This window comes from Arachis ipaensis, chromosome B07 (genome assembly GCF_000816755.2).
Source record: "Arachis ipaensis cultivar K30076 chromosome B07, Araip1.1, whole genome shotgun sequence".
In the NCBI taxonomy this organism is placed as follows: Eukaryota; Viridiplantae; Streptophyta; class Magnoliopsida; order Fabales; family Fabaceae; genus Arachis; species Arachis ipaensis.
The window spans coordinates 20659114-20677167 of NC_029791.2; the positions used below are offsets into that span (position 1 = coordinate 20659114).

General features: G+C 38.4%; 3 protein-coding genes across 3 annotated transcripts; 2 read left to right on the forward strand and 1 right to left on the reverse strand.

The window, feature by feature from the left end:
- LOC110265009 lies at nt 246-1384 on the reverse strand. Its single transcript, XM_021107730.1, has 4 exons — nt 1033-1384; nt 827-901; nt 664-733; nt 246-471 (listed from the first exon to the last, which is right to left on the reverse strand). The coding sequence occupies exons 1-4, from the start codon at nt 1382-1384 to the stop codon at nt 246-248; spliced, it is 723 nt and encodes a 240-aa protein (XP_020963389.1).
- LOC110265010 (aldehyde dehydrogenase family 2 member B4, mitochondrial-like) lies at nt 11265-12283 on the forward strand. Its single transcript, XM_021107731.1, has 4 exons — nt 11265-11360; nt 11795-11932; nt 12011-12110; nt 12192-12283. The coding sequence occupies exons 1-4, from the start codon at nt 11265-11267 to the stop codon at nt 12281-12283; spliced, it is 426 nt and encodes a 141-aa protein (XP_020963390.1).
- On the forward strand, nt 12307-13036 carry LOC107609611 (alpha-L-arabinofuranosidase 2-like). Its single transcript, XM_016311620.2, has 3 exons — nt 12307-12460; nt 12560-12678; nt 12766-13036. Exons 1-3 carry the CDS (start codon nt 12376-12378, stop codon nt 12805-12807), a joined length of 246 nt encoding a protein of 81 aa, XP_016167106.1. The 5' UTR covers nt 12307-12375; the 3' UTR covers nt 12808-13036.

The window sequence follows — 18054 nt, forward strand, 5'->3', positions numbered from 1 at the left end:
GCGGACTTAGGATTTGTTTGGGTGCCATTCTGAAAAAAGATCTTTTTTTAAATGATCATTTTTTTAAAAGATCTTTTACAAAAGTAAAAGTGATTTTATGTTTGGATACTTTAGCTAAAAATACTTATTTAAAAGATGTTATTGTTTGGATACAAAAATATTTTTATAATAATAAAATTACTTAAAAGGACATTCAATCATAAAAAAGTTTATTAATAATAATAAAAGAAAACTAATTATTTATACTAATTTATTTGATCCGATAATTGATCTCTTATATTGTCTCTTATTTCTTCCATTACCCGAACATCTTCTTGTGTTGGTTCTTCCCATTCATTAATTTCAGAATTTGTTGATCCATTTTTTACAGTAGTACCGTCATCTTCATTGGCTTGTAACGAAACAATATCTTCAAACTTTTGTAAAATACTTATGTCATCAGAATCCATCATTCTTATAAAATTATGAAGACTGAAACATGCAACAATGATATCACGCTGGGTTTTAAATTTGGCTCTTAATGGCATGTTTTGTAATATCTTCCATCTTGCTTTGCATACTCCAAAAGTCCTTTCAATTACTGTCCTTAAACTTGAATGACAATAGTTGAAATTGTTTGATCTAAAATTTGGTGCTAGTCTAAATTATTGTGGAATATGATACCTTGTATGACGATAAAGTCCTAAGAATCCCTTAAAAGTTGGATAACCAGCATCAACTAAGTAATATTTACCTGAAATACATTAAAAAAATATACAAAAATCAAGCCACATATTATCATGAAAATAAATGTAACCTCGAAATAAACTTAAATGACATAACTAACCTTCTGGTGGATGTGGAAAATTTAGCTTTTTTATTCGAAGAGCCTCCATAAAAATTCTTGTATCATGTGCAGAACCTTCCCAACCAGCCCATATAAATGTAAAACACATATTAAAATCACAGCCATTACATTTGTTGTAGTATTTCCTTTTCTACCAACAAATCGCACTTGCTCATCTTGGTGAACATGAATGACTATATGCGTACCATCTATAGCTCCAATACAATCTTTGAAATATGGCCAATATCTATCATTATCCATAATATATTTAGGTGTGTCTCCAAAACTAGGATCAATAGGTCTAATAATATTTTTTACTAATTTCTTCACACATGATAGAACATGATGAAATTGACGAAATATAGTTTCACTTGAATGCTGAAATCGCTCCTCTAACATTCTATAAGAAGCTCCTTGCCCAAGCATGTATAAAAATGTTGTTACCATCTCTTCTCCACTAACATCTCGTGTGGATTTCAAGCCATAATTGAGAACCAAATCATTGCATAAATGGTTAAACACTGATTTTCTCATTCTAAATTGTTCAAAAAATCGCATTTCATTCCCTTCCTTTAATTCTAATAGCCATTGATATCCTGATAGTTTTGAAGTCCTTTTCTCTTGTTTGAGGACATATCGCAAGTAATAATTGGCAACTCCACAATAGCTAATATAGCAGCTGATTCGTAATCTTTTTCATATTCTTCATATTCAGTATCATTATCTGTTTCATAATCACTCATCCTGTATAATTTAAATTAGAGTAAAGTATCGTCTTTATCCCCAACGTTTGGGGTAAGTCTTAAAGTTGTCCATAACGTTTCAATCATCCTATTTAAGTCTTTAACGTTTCAAAACTGACTCAATGTTGTCATGCCGTTAGGAATCCGTCAACAGAATTGACGGCAGGACAAAATTGAGACGATTTTGAAACGTTAGGGATTTAAATAGGACGAAAACGTTGGGACAAAAATGATACATAGAAATAAATTTTAATTTTATCCTTCAATAATATCAATTTTTTACTATACATAGTATTCAATTACACTTAATCACATTACTTTCATTTTAAATAAATTAATTTTTTTATAATTTTACTCTTAAAAATTTTTAGTTATCATGAAATGTTTGTAGAATGACTAGTATATAAACTTGCAGAAAAGAAAAAAAAAATATATGCTTATGATTTTTTCTTTGGTCAGCTGGGTATCACCCTTCCCTTTACCAAATTTGAAACCGACCTGTTATGGTCTTGTAATGTTGCCCCTTCTCAACTTCACCCCAATTCCTGGGGTTTTATTAAAATTTTTCAATTGCTGTGCAATGGTTTTGGTATTCCTGCTTCCCAATCTCTCTTTTTCTATCTGTTTGTCTTGACTAAGCCCGGTGTGGTAAAAAAGAAGTCAGCTTGGGTCTCCTTTCGTTCTACCCAGGGAAAGAAGGTTTTTTCCATGTTTGACGAGTCGTTCCATGATTTTAAAAACTACTTTTTCAAGGTCCGAGCTGTTGAAGGAGCTCGGCCCTTTTTTCTGGATGAAAATGACGAATCTGCTTTTCCCTTGGAATGGCAAAAAGACGTGAGGGGTCTCCAGGTATTCGTCGGAGATGTTGGATGATGCTGAGCGAGCCTTTGTGACTATCTTGGAAGAACGCTGGGGTCAACCTCCCCATCTCGACACAAAGAAATTTCTAACCAATCCTTCTCTTCTTCAAACTGAACTGGGTATCTTTATGTTTTCTTTATTATCCGTGTATGTTGCTTGTAGCTGTCTTTCCGACTTGTAACTGATTTTCTGTTTTATTTGCAGAGGCAATGAAGAATAGTGAATCCATGAAAGCTTTTAAGAGGGCGCAGAGGGCGACTGCTGCCAGAAATGTTGCTGCCAAGGCGGCTGGGGAGGGATCCTCCCAAGTGCGCGAGAAGCCATCAGTGCAGAGTTCCACCGGGGTGAAGAAGGTGATCCCTACACCCCGAGTTCGTTTGGTAGATCCTCACGTCGCCTCTGCTGCTCCTTTTGTTGCTCCTCCCAATAAAAAACAAAAGACTGCTGAGCCCTTTGACCTCGATGCCCCTGATTTTAATACTATTGAATTCGTGGATCAACAAATCGGTCCCTACGGCGCTCTCTCCATGGACGATGTGTCCAACCTCCATCACTTGGAATTTATGGCCCGAAATCATGTGAAGATGGCGTATATGTCGGGTGCCATATATCGGACTGCTCAGAATCTCCCTCTCCACGCTACTAAAGCGTTTATGGAGGAGGCGAAACAAGAGTTTGATCGGATGAAGGAGTTAAAGGAGGAGCTTGAGACAAAGGTGGCCAAGCTCGAGAAGGACTTGAAGAATGAGGAGGCGAGTTCTCAGTCATTGGCGGCTTCTTTGAGGTTGGCTGAGGACGCAGTCTTGATGCACAAGGATAGTTACGTTACATCTTATCGAGAGGTGATGCGCCTGAGGGGGGAGCTCGACCATGCCCGGGAAGATTATTCTGAGCTTCAAGGTCATCTCGTTGGTAGCGTGACTGCTGCTTACGAGAACTTGAAGGAGCAAGTTTTAGTTATTGCTCCCGAGGCCGATCTCACCCTTTTTAGCCTGGATAATATTGTCAGGGATGGCAAGATTGTCCCTGATGATGAGGGTGATGATGATGAGGTTGTTCCTCCCCCTGTGTCCTCTACTAAAGTGCCGACCTCTTCTGCTCCTCCGGTTGCACCTGATTCGGATTGCCAGATTCTGAACCGGGAGGATGGAACTGTAGATGCTGTACCGATTCAGACTCGTCCTCCTTCTCCTTGTCCTAATGCTGCCAAGAAGGCTCCTGATGCTTGCTGATCTCTTTCCTGGGAATTTGTGTAGTTGGTCCGGCTTGTGGGCTTTTTAAAACTTTTTTATTTATTTACTGACGCTTTCCTAGTTGCTTTTCTAGCAACTTTTATTTTGACAAACAAAAAAGGTAGCTCGCCATCCTTAGATTTTGCTGGCCTTCGAGGCTTTTGCAACTTTTGTAGATTTTATATAATGCCTTTTGATTTGACATTTTTCTGTTTTCTGCTGATGTGTGATATCTTGTGGCTCGACCTCCTTGGGTTATTTTGTTATTTGTAGCTTGAATCCTTTGAGGTTACGATTTGTGGGGTCCAACTTGTTTCTCGGTTTTCCGTATTTGTGACCGGTTCCTTTGCGTTGGTCCCTTTCTAAGTTATTATTGTAATCCTCTCTTTCAAAGATTACTTTTATAACTTATTTGTAGGAGATTGACTTCGTCAGGTCGATCTCTTTTTAAGTTATTTTTGTAATCATCTTTCTTGGACCTTTGTCAGGTCTCTTTCAGGGATTACTTTGATAACTTTTCAGTAGTAGGAGTCCGACTTGGTTATGTCGGTCTCCCTTAAGTTATTTTTTGTAGTCCTCTTTCTTGGATCTTTGTCAGATCTCTTTCAGGGACTACTTTGATAACTTTTTGGTAGTAGGAGTCCGACTTGGTTATGTCGGTCTCCCTTAAGTTATTTTTTTGTAGTCTTCTTTCTTGGATCTTTGTCAGATCTCTTTCAGGGACTACTTTGATAACTTTTTGGTAGTAGGAGTCCGACTTGGTTATGTCGGTCTCCCTTAAGTTATTTTTTGTAGTCCTCTTTCTTGGATCTTTGTCAGATCTCTTTCAGGGACTACTTTGATAACTTTTTTCATTTTGGGCTGACTTTGTCATGTCTGGCCCTTCTAAGTTAAAGTAATCCTCTTTAATAGGGTTGGCCAGACCTCTTTCCAGGGTTTACTTATAACTTGGGTTGACTTGGTCCGACTTCTTAACGTCGGCCAGTCTTTAAGTTATTATTTTAGCAATCCGTAAGACCTCGTCAGGTTCTTTTTTGGATCACTTTCGATAACTTCTTACATTATCCTATGTTCATCTTTGCCGATTTGTAGAAAGTGGTTGTCAAATCTAGATCGTCTTTTGGGTGAATCGCGTTTTCACCTTTATCGGACGATTGTCTTTATCGTGATCGTGCAGTGAAATTGTTTTTCACTTTCTGCCGATCTGTTGCTTTATAATCGGATGATGAATGCTTCAGATTAATGCGTCTTGAAATCTTTGTAGAATATCTAAAATATATTTTATTTAAAGGAAAAGTGCAAATAGATACATATGGGATTGTCTGAGTCTCAACTTAGTGCCTCATTAAAAAACCTTTTCAGGAAAAAGAGTGCATCCAATGATGAGATCTTTTATCTCTTCTTAACTGTAGTACCTTCTTAGGTTGCAAGCATGCCACGACCTGGGAAGCTCTCATCCATCGAGTTCAGACAGTCTGTAGTAGCCCTTTCCAAGTACTTCTACAACTCGGTAGGGTCCTTTCCAGTTTGCTGCCAGCTTTCCTTCTCCTGGTCGAGTTGTTCCGATATCATTTCGGATTAGGATGAGATCATTCTCTGCAAAACTTCTCGGTACTACCTTTTGATTATATCTGGAAGCCATTCGGTGCTTTAGAGCTTCTTCCCTGATCCGAGCTCTTTCCTGGAGTTTGGGTAGCAAGTCGAGCTCTTCTCTCTAAAGTTGGGAGTTTGCTCCCTCATTGTAGTGAACTACTCTGGGCGACCCTTCCTCACTTTCTACTGGAATCATCGCCTCTATTCCGTATGCTAATCGGAAGGGGGATTCCTTCGTGGTGGAATGTGGCGTTGTTCGATATGCCCATAGGACCTGTGGAAGCTCTTCTGCCCAGGCTCCCTTTGCATCTTTTAATCCCCGTTTTAATCCGGCCAGTATGACTTTGTTAGCAGCTTCGGCCTGTCCGTTGGCTTGTGGATGTTCAACGGAGGTGTACTGGTGCTTTATATTCAAGTCGGCTACTAGTTTTCTGAAGCCTGCGTCTGTGAATTGAGTGCCATTGTCTGTGGTTATTGAATATGGAACCTCGAACCTCGTGACAATGTTTCTATATAAGAATTTCTGGCTTCTTTGAGCGGTGGCATTGGCTAGGGGCTCTGCCTCGATCCACTTTGTAAAGTAATCTACCCCTACTATGAGGAATCCACCTTGTCCTGATCCCTGTGGGAAGGGGCCGAGAAGATCGAGTCCCCATTTTGCAAACGGCCAAGGCGAGGTCACGCTGATGAGCTCTTCTGGCGGGGCGATGTGAAAGTTGGCATGTTTCTGACATGGTGGGCATGTCTTTACAAATTATGTGGCTTCTTTCTCTAGAGTTGGCCAATAAAATCCCGCCCGGAGTATTTTTTTGGCGAGAGCTCGTGCTCCGAGATGATTGCCACAAATACCGCCGTGTATTTCTTCTAGCACTTCCCTTGTGTTGGAGGTCGGCACGCATTTTAGTAAAGGTGTTGAGATTCCTCTTTTGTACAGGATGTTGTTTATGATGGTGTAGTACTGTACCTTCCTTTTTAACCTCTTTGCCTCCTTTTCTTCTATGGGGAGCGTTCCTGTTTTGAGGTAGTTGGTTATAGGGGTCATCCATCCTTGGTCCTGACTTGTTATAGTCAGGACTTTTTCCTCTTCCGAGATTGACAGGTTCTGCAACATTTCCTGGATGAGGCTTCTATTGTTACCCCCTGGTTTGGTACTGGCTAGTTTTGAGAGTGCATCAGCTCAGGCATTTTGTTCGCAGGGTATGTGGCAGATCTTATACTCCCTGATTTGTCTGAGCTGTTCTTTGGTTTTATCCAAATACTTTTTCATGGTGGGATCTTTGGCTTGGTAGCTCCCTGTTATTTGTGATGTAACCACTTGTGAATCGCTGTAAATGTTGAGTTTTTGAGCTCCGACCTCTTTAGCCAGCTTCAAACCAGCTAATAATGCTTCATATTCCGCCTGGTTGTTTGAGGCCGGGAACCCGAACTTGAGGGAGAGCTCAACTTGGGTTCCTTGGTTGCTTTCTATTATCACGCCTACGTTGCTTCCAGTTTTATTTGAAGAACCATCCACGTAAAGGTTCCATTCTGTGGGAGTTTCTAGGGCATCTGTGAATTCTGCGATAAAGTCGGCCAGATATTGTGATTTGATTGCCGTCCGAGCTTCATATTGGAGATCGAACTCTGACAACTCGACTGCCCATTGTAGAATTCTGCCTGCTAGATCTGTTTTCTGCAATATTCCTTTTATGGGTTGGTTAGTTCGAACCTTAATGGTGTGAGCCTGAAAGTACGGGCGGAGTCATCGAGATGTTAGGATAAGAGTGTAGGCAAATTTTTCTATTTTCTGGTAGTTCAGCTCGGATTCCTGTAGTGCCTTGCTAATGAAGTAGACAGGTTGTTGCCCATTTTCGTCTTCTATGACTAGTGCCGAGGCTATTGCCCAGTTCCCTACTGCGAGATACAATATGAGCGGTTCTCCTTCTCGTGGTCGGGATAGGATAGGTGGCCGTCCTAAGAACTCCTTGAAGTCTTGGAAGGCTTGCTCACATTCTGTCGTCAATTCGAACTGTTTTCCCTTTCTTAACGTAGCATAGAAGGGGAGGGATTTTATCGCAGCTCCTGCTAAGAATCGGGATAGGGCGGCCAATCTCCCGTTGAGTTGTTGTACTTCTTTGACACAGGTTGGGCTCTTCATGTTGAGTATGGCTTGAAATTTGTCTGGATTTGCTTCAATTCCCCTTTGTGTGAGCATGAAACCTAAGAATTTGCCTGCTTCTACTGCGAAGGTGCATTTTGCGGGATTGAGTCGCATGTCGTGCTTCCTTATGGTGTCGAATACTCGAGCCAGGTCGGATAATAATGTGTCTTCGCTTTGTGTCTTTATCAACATGTCGTCCACATAAAATTCCATGATTTTTCCGATGTGATCTGAGAAGACTTTATTCATTAGCCTTTGATAAGTAGCTCCTGCGTTCTTGAGACCGAAAGGCATCATGATGTAGTAGTAGTTTGCCTTTGGTGTTAAGAACGAGGTCTTTTCCTGATATGGTGGATACATGGGGATTTGGTTGTATCCCGAGTATGCGTCTATAAACGAGAGGTATCTGTATCCGGAGGAAGCATCTACCAGAGCGTCGATGTTTGGGAGTGGGTATGGATCTTTTGGGCAGGCTTTGTTGAGATCGGTGTAATCGGTGCACATTCGCCACTTCCCGTTTGATTTTTTCACCAAGATGACGTTGGCTAGCCATAGTGGGTACTTGACTTCTTTTATAAATCCTGCCTCCAGTAGTGCTTGTACTTGTTCTTCCACAGCTTTGGATCGTTCTGGCCCGAGTTTCCTTCGTCTCTGCTGCACCAGCCGAGATCCTGGGTAGACCACCAACTTGTGGCACATTAGCTTAGGGTCTATGCCTGGCATGTCCGCGGCTTTCCATGCGAAGAGATCGACATTATCTCGTAAGAATTGTATCAGTAATTCTTTTGAGTCTCCTCTGAGGATCATGCCAATATTGGTCGTTTTGTCCGAGGTGTCTCCGATTTGAATCTTCTCTATCTCGCCTTCTGGTTGCGGACGGAGTTCTTCTCGTCGCTGGACTCCGCCCAGTTCGATTGTATGAAACTCTTCTCCCCCGCCTCTAAGGTTTAGACTTTCGTTATAACAGCGGCGTGCCCTCTTTTGATCTGCTTTTATCGTGGCTATCCCCTCTGTGGTTGAGAATTTCATGCATAGATGTGGAGTTGAGACAATTGCGCCGAGTTGATTAAGTGTTGTCCGACCTATTAGAGCATTGTAGGCTGAACTTACGTCGACCACGATGTAGTCTATCTTGAGGGTCCGAGATTGGCTCCCTTTTCCGAAGGTTGTGTGTAGCGATATGTATCCCAGTGGTTGTACTGGGGTATCTCCTAATCCGAACAGACTGTTCGGGTATGCTCTAAGCTCCTTTTCGTCTAAGCCGAGATTGTCGAAGGCTGTTTTGAATAAGATGTCGGGAGAACTCCCTTGGTCCACTAATGTGCGATGCAGATTGGCGTTTGCCAGTATGACAGTAATGATCATAGGATCGTCGTATCCCGAGATGATGCCGGATGCGTCCTCTTTAGTGAATGTTATCGCAGGGATGTCGGGTGCTTCCTCCTTTCCCTCGACCTGATATACTTCTTTGAGATATCTTTTTCGAGATGATTTGGAGATCCCTCCTCCTGCAAATCCGCCGTGTATCATGTGGACGTGTCTTTCTGGTATCCGAGGTGATCGTTCAGTTCGTCCGTCATCTTCATCCCTTCGTCTTTTTCTTTGGTCATCATCTCGGGTAGCCAGAAATCGATCTAATCTTCCTTCTCTCACCAATTTTTCTATGATATTCTTTAAGTCGAAGCACTCATTGGTGGAGTGCCCTCGAACTCGATGGTATTCACAATATTCCTTCCGGTTTCCCCCTCCCCTTTTGCCTTTGAGTGGTCGCGCCGGGGGGATTTTCTCTTTATGGCAGACTTCTTTGTACACGTCGACCAGGGATGCCCTGAGAGGAGTGTAATTATGGTACTTTTTGATTTTCTCCCCCTGTCGATCTTCTTTCTTTTTGGATTCCTTGTCTTTATCTCGGTAGGGGTTCCCAGATTTTGAGGTTTCTCCCAACCGAGCGTTTGATGTATTTTTCTGCTCGCTCCTGTACTTCATCTAATGAGGTAGGGTACTTCTTTGATATAGATTGGCTAAATGGTCCCTCTTGTAGGCCATTGATGAGTCCCATGATGGCGGCCTCTGTTGGTAAGCTTTGTATGTCCATGCATGTTTTGTTGAATCTTTCCATGTAGTTGCGGAGGCTCTCCCGATCTCCTTGCTTGATCCCTAGTAGACTGGGGGCGTGCTTGGCTTTATCTTTCTGGATGGAGAATCTGGCCAGGAACTTTTTGGCCAGGTCATCGAAGTTTGAGATGGACTTTGGAGGTAAGTTGTCGAACCATCGGATTGCTGTCTTCGTGAGAGTTGTTGGGAAAGCTTTGCAGCGAACGGCGTTTGAGGCGTCGGTAAGGTACATTCTGCTTCTGAAATTGCTGAGATGGTGGTTGGGATCTGTGGTACCGTCATATAAAATCATATCTAGGAGTTTGAAGTCCTTTGGGATTTTGGTTTTCATGATCTCCCTGGTGAATGGATCCTGTTCTTTACGTGAGCTTTCCTCAGGAGTGATCCGAGGGGCCTTCGATTTGAGATCGGCTTCTAATTGCTGTAATTTTTCTTCCAATTCTCGACGTCGCCGTATCTCTCTTTGTAGATCCTTCCCGATTTCTCGTTGTTGTTGGGTTTCTTTTTCAAGTTGCTTCAAGCGATCTTGAAGTGCTTCTATTGCTCCCGGGTTTGCTGGATTTTTGTCTTTGTTGGTTTCCGAGGTGTCTTTTAGTGGGGTGTCCGCGTTTTTGTGCGGCGTTCTGTTTTCTAGATCTGAATCGTGATCGTTGTCATGGTCGTCCGCCATGGTGTTGGGATGACTTCCAGGTCCCCGGCAACGGCGCCAATGTTCTGAGGGTTACCTGAAACTGGAGGTCGATCTCGGATGAGATCTTCTGCACTTATCGGAGCCGACGTGTCCGGTCGGTGGATGACGGCCGGAGCGGGTGCGTCCGACTTGTTGGATTGACTGCACTGCTGATCCTTCGTCACCGGAAGGTGGGGGGTACCTGCAAGAGACTCCAATGCTTAAGTTAGCATGGGTATTAAGCAGGTTTTATGTAGAATCAAAGTATGAGTTATACCTGGGTGCTCCAGTGTATTTATAGTAGTTGTAGAGTGACCTTTCTAGATAAGATAAGTTAGTTATCTTATCTTATCTTTATCTTTGAGTTGAGATCATCTTATCTTTAAGGGAACCGCCCTTATCTCTATAGGCTTGGACAGCCTTTGGATTTGGGTCGTGTTCCTCTACTTGGGCCCTTTATGGGCTTTCCTGTCGATTTGGCCGAGTTCTTTAAGAAGAAGTCGGTCCGCTTGACCTGAAGAGGTCGGTCGCTTTGTCGTTAATCATCCCAGGTCGGATAGCTCGACCCAGGGTATGAACAGCTTTCAGCTTTAATTTTGGTCCACTCGCTCATCGAAGCCACTCGCAACAGCGGAGAATGGCAAAACAGAGAAGGACATCTTTGATGTGAGTCTGAACTGCTCAATCTGCATGCAGTTGCCGAAGAGACTCGTGACAGTTAGTTTGTTCTGTTCTGGATTGCTTCCTCATGTCATTGTTCACACCATTCAATTTTACGGAGCTGATTTTTTTGGTTGGGTGTGCAGACGCCGTGTGGTCACAACTTTTGTTTGAAGTGCTTCCAGAAGTGGATTGGGCAGGCAAAGCGGACCTGTGCAAACTGTCGCAATCAGATCCCACCTAAGATGGCCAAAAACCCTAGGATTAACAACCAGCTGACCATTTCAATTTATGATACCACAAGCAAACATTTTATTTATATGTAAGTAAAAATGACAGAAAATTCTGATAGCTTGTTGTGGCCAATTTTGCAGAACTTGTTAAGAGAACAAATAAAAATTTGAGAAAAGCTACTGAAAGTGAAATGCAAATTGGTGAGTCCTCCAAGATTCTGATTAATGTGGTCACATTCAATCAAGAGGATTTTGTGGAGAGCCAGCATCCAGAACTCTATGATAATGTTACTTGGTAAACTTTGATTTCGTATCAAATAGCACTTAGCATTATTATGTCCAAAATGTTCTTTAAAATGGTTGGATTGCATGAAATTAAATATATTTCACCTTGTGTAATAATTGAATGGTTGCAAGTCAGGTTCTAAGAGCACACAAGCTGCTATTGCTGTTGAGTACTATTATTATAATTAATATTGTTATTATTATCTATCACTCCACTAGTACAAGTCGAAAATGTAGTCACCACCACATCCTGCAAATATGTATATATATTCTTAAATTCAACTAATTAAGTTAAGTGCCTAAATAAGTAATAACCTGATGAAACAAATAAAGCAGAAAGGTAGCAGAAAAGGGCTATTAAACTTAGGCCCTTGAATATATAGGTGAATTCTAATATGTCTATGCTTATGGTGTCTATGTAATTCTTGATTTGTAGGGACAATGTTGTTGTGCTGGGTCTCGAACCTTTGTATATGAGCATATCTATGATGAGTTCTTGGAGAAGTCAAAGAAACGTGCTTTGAGACGCGTTGTTGGTGATCTATTCAAGAAGGGTGTTAAACAAGGCCCTCAGGTGCTGCATGCTTTCTATTATAATCTATTCACTCCTCTATTTTTAGAATAGCTGACTCTGATGCATGTAATTAATTAGGTGAAATTCAAAACTCATATTAACACAAAGCAATTTGAGAAAGTGCTTAGGTACATAAGATCTAGAATTCAAAGCAATGCCACCCTTGAAAGTAATGTAGGTACGAATGTGAATTAATTAATTGAATTTTCACGTAATAATTAAGCAATGAAAGAATATAATTATTACCTTCTTTTTACAGTTTGGAAAGCATTCATACTCTTGTTCAGTGGTGATGGGGTTTTTAACATTTACCATGTTGATGTTTGTGAAAAATTATGCTTGAAGTTTTGATATAATTTTTATGGGAAGTTGAATATAATTTTTATTTATGAAATTTAGCTAAAAGTTCTCCCTCTTCAAAGTGGGGATCTGTTAGACCTTCTATGGGACATCCTGAACCATTCGATTTCAGATTTGTTGCTGTTGGAAATGAAAATTGTTTTCCTCATCATGAAGTGCACTATCAAGGCAATCATTCTTTAATTTATTTTGCCTATGATTATTATTATTAGCTACTTTATTTATTTATCTTTTATATTTATTTATTTATTTATTTTGACTGAGCAGAAAAGTACTTTAAGTTCTATAATGCTATAAAACGTGCTTATCCAGAGATTCGGATTATCTCAAATTGTGATGGTTCTAAAATGCCATTAAGTCACCCTGCTGATCTCTTTGATTTCCATGTAATTTTTCAACTAAACTAATAACTACTAAACTTTATTCTCTTTTAGCTTGCCATATTTAGTGATATTTTTTTTTAAATTTGTTAGATATATCCAAATAATTCTATGGACATGTTTTCCAAATACTGAGTATTTGACAAGACATCAAGATCAGGTCCAAAGGTTTGATTATATTGCTTACTTTTAATTTCTTTAGTGGAATTATTATTTATGGATTCTTTATTTATATATATGCATTTGATAAATGAAGGATCAACTTTGTCTATTGGCTTTAAATGCATGTGTTTGTTAGTGAATATGCTGTTACGAATGATGGTGCAAGAAATGGAACCCTTTTGGCTGCATTGGCTGAAGCTGCATTCCTTGATTAGTTGACCTCAAGGAAATTGACTTGGGTTTTCAAAATTGAATAGTATCTTTTGGAGTTTGATATTTGTGAATTATATAGTTATTTTGTTATTTTGTGACACGTTTTTCTTGGAGAATGAGTTTGGTGCTCAATTACATTTTTAGCAGATCGGTGGAAGATAATTATGTCTCTGCTTCTGATGCTCTTTTGGCTGGAATGGCAGCTGGTGCTGTAGAGGCTTTGATAAACTCTCTGTTTGAACTTATCAAGCTTTATGAATAGGTTTTCTCAGCTTTATACATTCCGAACCTATTTTACACTTTCCCATTGGCATTGCTAATCAGATTCCTGGCTATTTGTGTGTTGGTTTTTTGTAGAGCAATAAGTGGAAAGATGAACAAGAACACAATTTCTTAGCTTGTGAATACTTGTGATGTAAGATTTATGCTCTCAGAATATTTGATTAGCAACTATTGTGTTTCTTTTAAGTGGATTTGTATTCAAATAGGTTTTCTTTTAAGAATAGTTGATTATTTTTTTCTTTTTAAAAGAAGGAATTTATCTTTTGGATGGGGAAGACTAAGGAGAAAACTGTCTTTATATATTTGAGATGTCCAAGCATTTTCACTTTATCTTTCTATGAATTTAGGATGAAATTGTCTTGTTTCCACTGTATGTTGAGGCCATAACACTTTATCTATGAATTAAATACTTCTATTGAATTCGTTGAGCTGCAAAAGCGAAAGACCATACTGCTTTCCATGCTTTAAGAGGTATGTGCGTATGTGTTTCCTATGGAAAAGAAAAGGTGCAAGTCAAACGGTCTTTATTCCGTATGTGAATTATTAGTATCTATCAATGCAAATCAACCCCAGTGAGGTCCCTAGCTAGCTAACTTTTTGATAGTTCGGTTGGTGGGATTGTATTGGGGATTCTTTGAACTAACTAAGCAGCCACTGCAGGCCTTTTTGTTAATGCCACCACCTCGTGACAATAACTTACCCTTTTTTCTTTTATTGCCAAACATGTCATTTCCTATTCTCCCTTTTTAATCTAGTATTGTATTGTTAAATCAAAGTAAAAAGATCTTTTAACTCATTATTTTTGTGGTTGTGAAGGTTGACAGGAGATACAAGAACTACCAGATTCAGATGAAGGCAGTGGTGTCTTCCTTTGAGGCGGTGGCTGGGAACGGTGCTGCCACGGTTTACACGACTTTGGCACAGAAAGCCATGTCTAAATATTTCAGGAACCTGAAGGATGCGATAATGGGGCAGATTCAAGCGACAAAAAAGGCCATGGGAGAGAAAGATCCAGTTGCACCAGGCACCACCAAGGGTGAAACCCTGAGGCTGAAGATCATTGACCAAGCTTTGAGACAGCAAAGGGCATTCCAGCAAATGAGCATGATGGAAACTCATCCATGGAGACCTCAGCGTGGCCTTCCCGAGTGCTCCGTTTCTGTTCTTCGTGCTTGGCTCTTTGAGTATTTCCTCCATCCATAAGTACCTCTCTTTCTTGGTAGATTAATACAAGAGTTTGTATGTATTTGATTGTTTATATATTTTGGAGTATGAAAATGACTAAAGTGTGGATTTTCAGAAAAAGAGTTATTTATGCATGCTTTGAAATAAGAAAGGAAATGCTGAACATATGCTTATGATTGATTTTATGATATTAGATCCTGGTGCAAGTCAACACAATAGCTCGGTAGTTTCGAAGAGCCTCTTCTGCAAATCAAGCACTATGAGTGAATAATATATTAATGAGTATTTTTACATGTTCAGGGATTTATGGAGTAGAAATTAAGCTTTATCTAAATGGTGTTTTCTAACTTGGCACGAGATAAAGCTAATTCATTGTTTTATCCTTTTGTAGTGTTGGTTTATGCCTTAAAAGTCACTATCAAATCTTGATCGAACTTGATTTAGGGCTTTAGAAGTTCCTCGTAGCATGTTACTATGGGTTTGGAAAGAGCTATGTTACCATATATGTTATTTTCGATATATATGCTATAATTTCAGTGTATGATCTCATCTAAGGGACCATTATTCCCATCCATGTTACAATTAATATAATTACTATGCATGTATGTCTCGTTAATTCAATGGAATCTAAGGTCGTATATTTGGACCTTCATTCCTTGCAGTTACCCAAGCGACGTTGATAAACATATTCTAGCCCGCCAAACTGGCCTATCAAGAAGCCAGGCACGTCCATCTCTTTCTTTTCTCATTCAATTATTATGGTAGGTAGAGAGCATTGTCAATTAAAATGTAAATGTATGTCTGGAAATGAATGAAGCAGGTTTCAAACTGGTTTATCAACGCAAGGGTTCGTCTAGCGGAAGAAGAATGCTTGGGGCGAGTGATGGACACATTTGGATCAGTGGAGCTTGATTTCTCTTCATACACCCAGCAGCAGCAGCAACAGTAGGGTTTCTAGATAGCTAGTTAGTATTTACTTAGTTTGATACTTTGTATAGGAGTTATTACTTTTGATTTACAACACTAAAATCATATATTATGTTTAATACTTTGAGTTATATAATATTGTCTATGGATTATGATTTTGTTATTGTGGAATTTAATAAAAAAAATTATTTTTTAGCACGATAAGAACAACGGTAAATATTACCTTTTTAAACGATAAAAAATGTCATTTTCATCCAATAAAAAGGACATTTTGTAACTGTCATTTTAAATAACATGAAATGTCATTTTAACCTGGTAAAAACGGCAGTTTCAAAGGCCATTTTAACTAATAAAAATGGCACTGTAAGGGTAAAAACGGCATTTCAAAATGCCATTTTAACCAACCAAAAGTCACTCTGTCAAGGTAATAATGGCGGTTCAAACCGCCATTTTAACCTATCAAAAAACTGCCGTTTTAACCAACCAAAATGTCACTCTGTCAGGGTAATAATGGCAGTTCAAACCGCCATTTTAACCTATCCAAAAATGCCATTTTAACCAACCAAAACGCCACTCTGTCAGGGTATCAAACCGTCATTTTAACCTATTCAAAAACCGCCGTTTTATCCCAGGGAATTGTGGCGGTTTTCAGAAAATCGCCGTAATAACCAGAATGGCACCCAGAATTACGTCGCTTTACAAAACCACCATTCTTGGTAAAAATGGCGGTTCAAACCGTCGTAAATACAAAAAAAAAACTGCTGTTTTTACCAAATTTTTTTGTAGTGATAGAAGTCTTGTTCTCTCTCTAATTTTTTTTGTAGATTTTTCAACCAAATTTGCTGAAATGTTTATTAGGTCTATTACCATCTCGTATCTCTTTCACATAGATAGTAAAAAATATTTCAGTATTCCAATCATCCCATTTTGCTTTTACAGTTTCTACTTCTCCTTCATTTGTTGCATCTTCGTTTTCAATATTCACTTGACTAGAACCTCTTCTTGGATTTAGTTTTGGAGCCATACTATATAAATTATAAATTATATCAAATTTTATAATGTATAACGTTAATAAAATAAATTGTAATATAAATAATAATCGTGAATATAATAACACACTAAATAAAATAAAATACTATGATAAAAAACCAAATAAAAATCACAAATAAATTAATAATAATGACAAAATGATAAAAAAATAAAAAAAACAAATAATAATAACGTAAAGTAATATGAAGACAGAGACAATATGAAAAGAAAGCAAATAATAATAACAATATGAAAAAAATGGTAAAAGAAATAAAAGAAAGCAAATAACAATAACGTACAATAATACGAAGCTTATAATAATAACAATATGAAGAAGAAATGGTAAAAGAAAAGAACCTGATGATTTGTTGTTGAGTGTGTAGAAAAACAATAATATTTAACCTTTATATATATATATTTCACAAAAGCTAAACGAATATGTTATGTTTTTATTTGTGAATCATTTCAGATTTTTTACTTTTTTATATTTTGATACTAGTATATTTTTTTTATATTTATATATGATTATATTTTATATCAAATCATTAAAGATTTTATTTTAAAATATTACATGATTCTTGCAATAGTGAATTCGACAAAATATTACATAATAATGCTCCCAAAATATTAGATACAGAATCCTAAAAAATCTCAAACATCAAGCCAAGGTCAACACTATATAAAATATAATTCCATCTATCAAAATAAAAACAAAAATAAAAGATATCACGTATGATTATAGCAAAAGAAAATAAAAATTGCGTTGGTTTTGTATGAATTAGTTAATTGACTTTTCATATATTTGAGTTCGTAAGTGTTGTTATTATCACAACTTCTTAAAAGTAGATTCTATAATTTTCCTTTGAGTAGCTAACGTAACACCAAAGACTGAAACACTTGCTTCCCATTTCCCAACATTATTTGATGTTAATTGTTTGTTGTATACTGTTGCACAATATATGGTTTGGCAGGGGACTTTTACAGCTAAAAGTTTCAGTCTATCAGCACCAACACATTGTTTCTATCGTAAAAATTAATGCTTTAATATCGAATATCATATGTCTTGAAAGTCATAAACCAAAGCATAGCAATGCAACCTGAGATTTGAAAAACTATGATGAAAGGTTCTCCAAACAACGTAATGCGAACCAGAGGAACTGAGGTTTGAGTTGGAACCTGATTTTGAGGTTCAAGGCATGAAGGAGACATTGAATGTATAGTACATTCATTCAGGAAAGAAAGAGGGTAAAAGATGTCTTTTTAAAATTTTAGTAAGGATATTTTTGTCTAGCAATGATTACAAAACATCTTTTTTTTTTAAGAAAAAAGATCTTTTAAAAAAAGATGTAAATTGTAACTTCTCAAAAAATATTTTTTTTTAATTTTTCTAGTGCTTTTACTTTTACTACTAGAAATTTGCCAAACACACTACAAAATAAAAAAAAATCTTTTTTCATTGAAAAAAGATCTTTTTTTTATCAAAATAATGGCATCCAAACATGCACTTAACCCGTTGCTCGTCAACTCACTGTTAAGTGAGACGGGGTAAAGATTTGGGACTCTCAGCCCGCTTGCCGCTCTTGA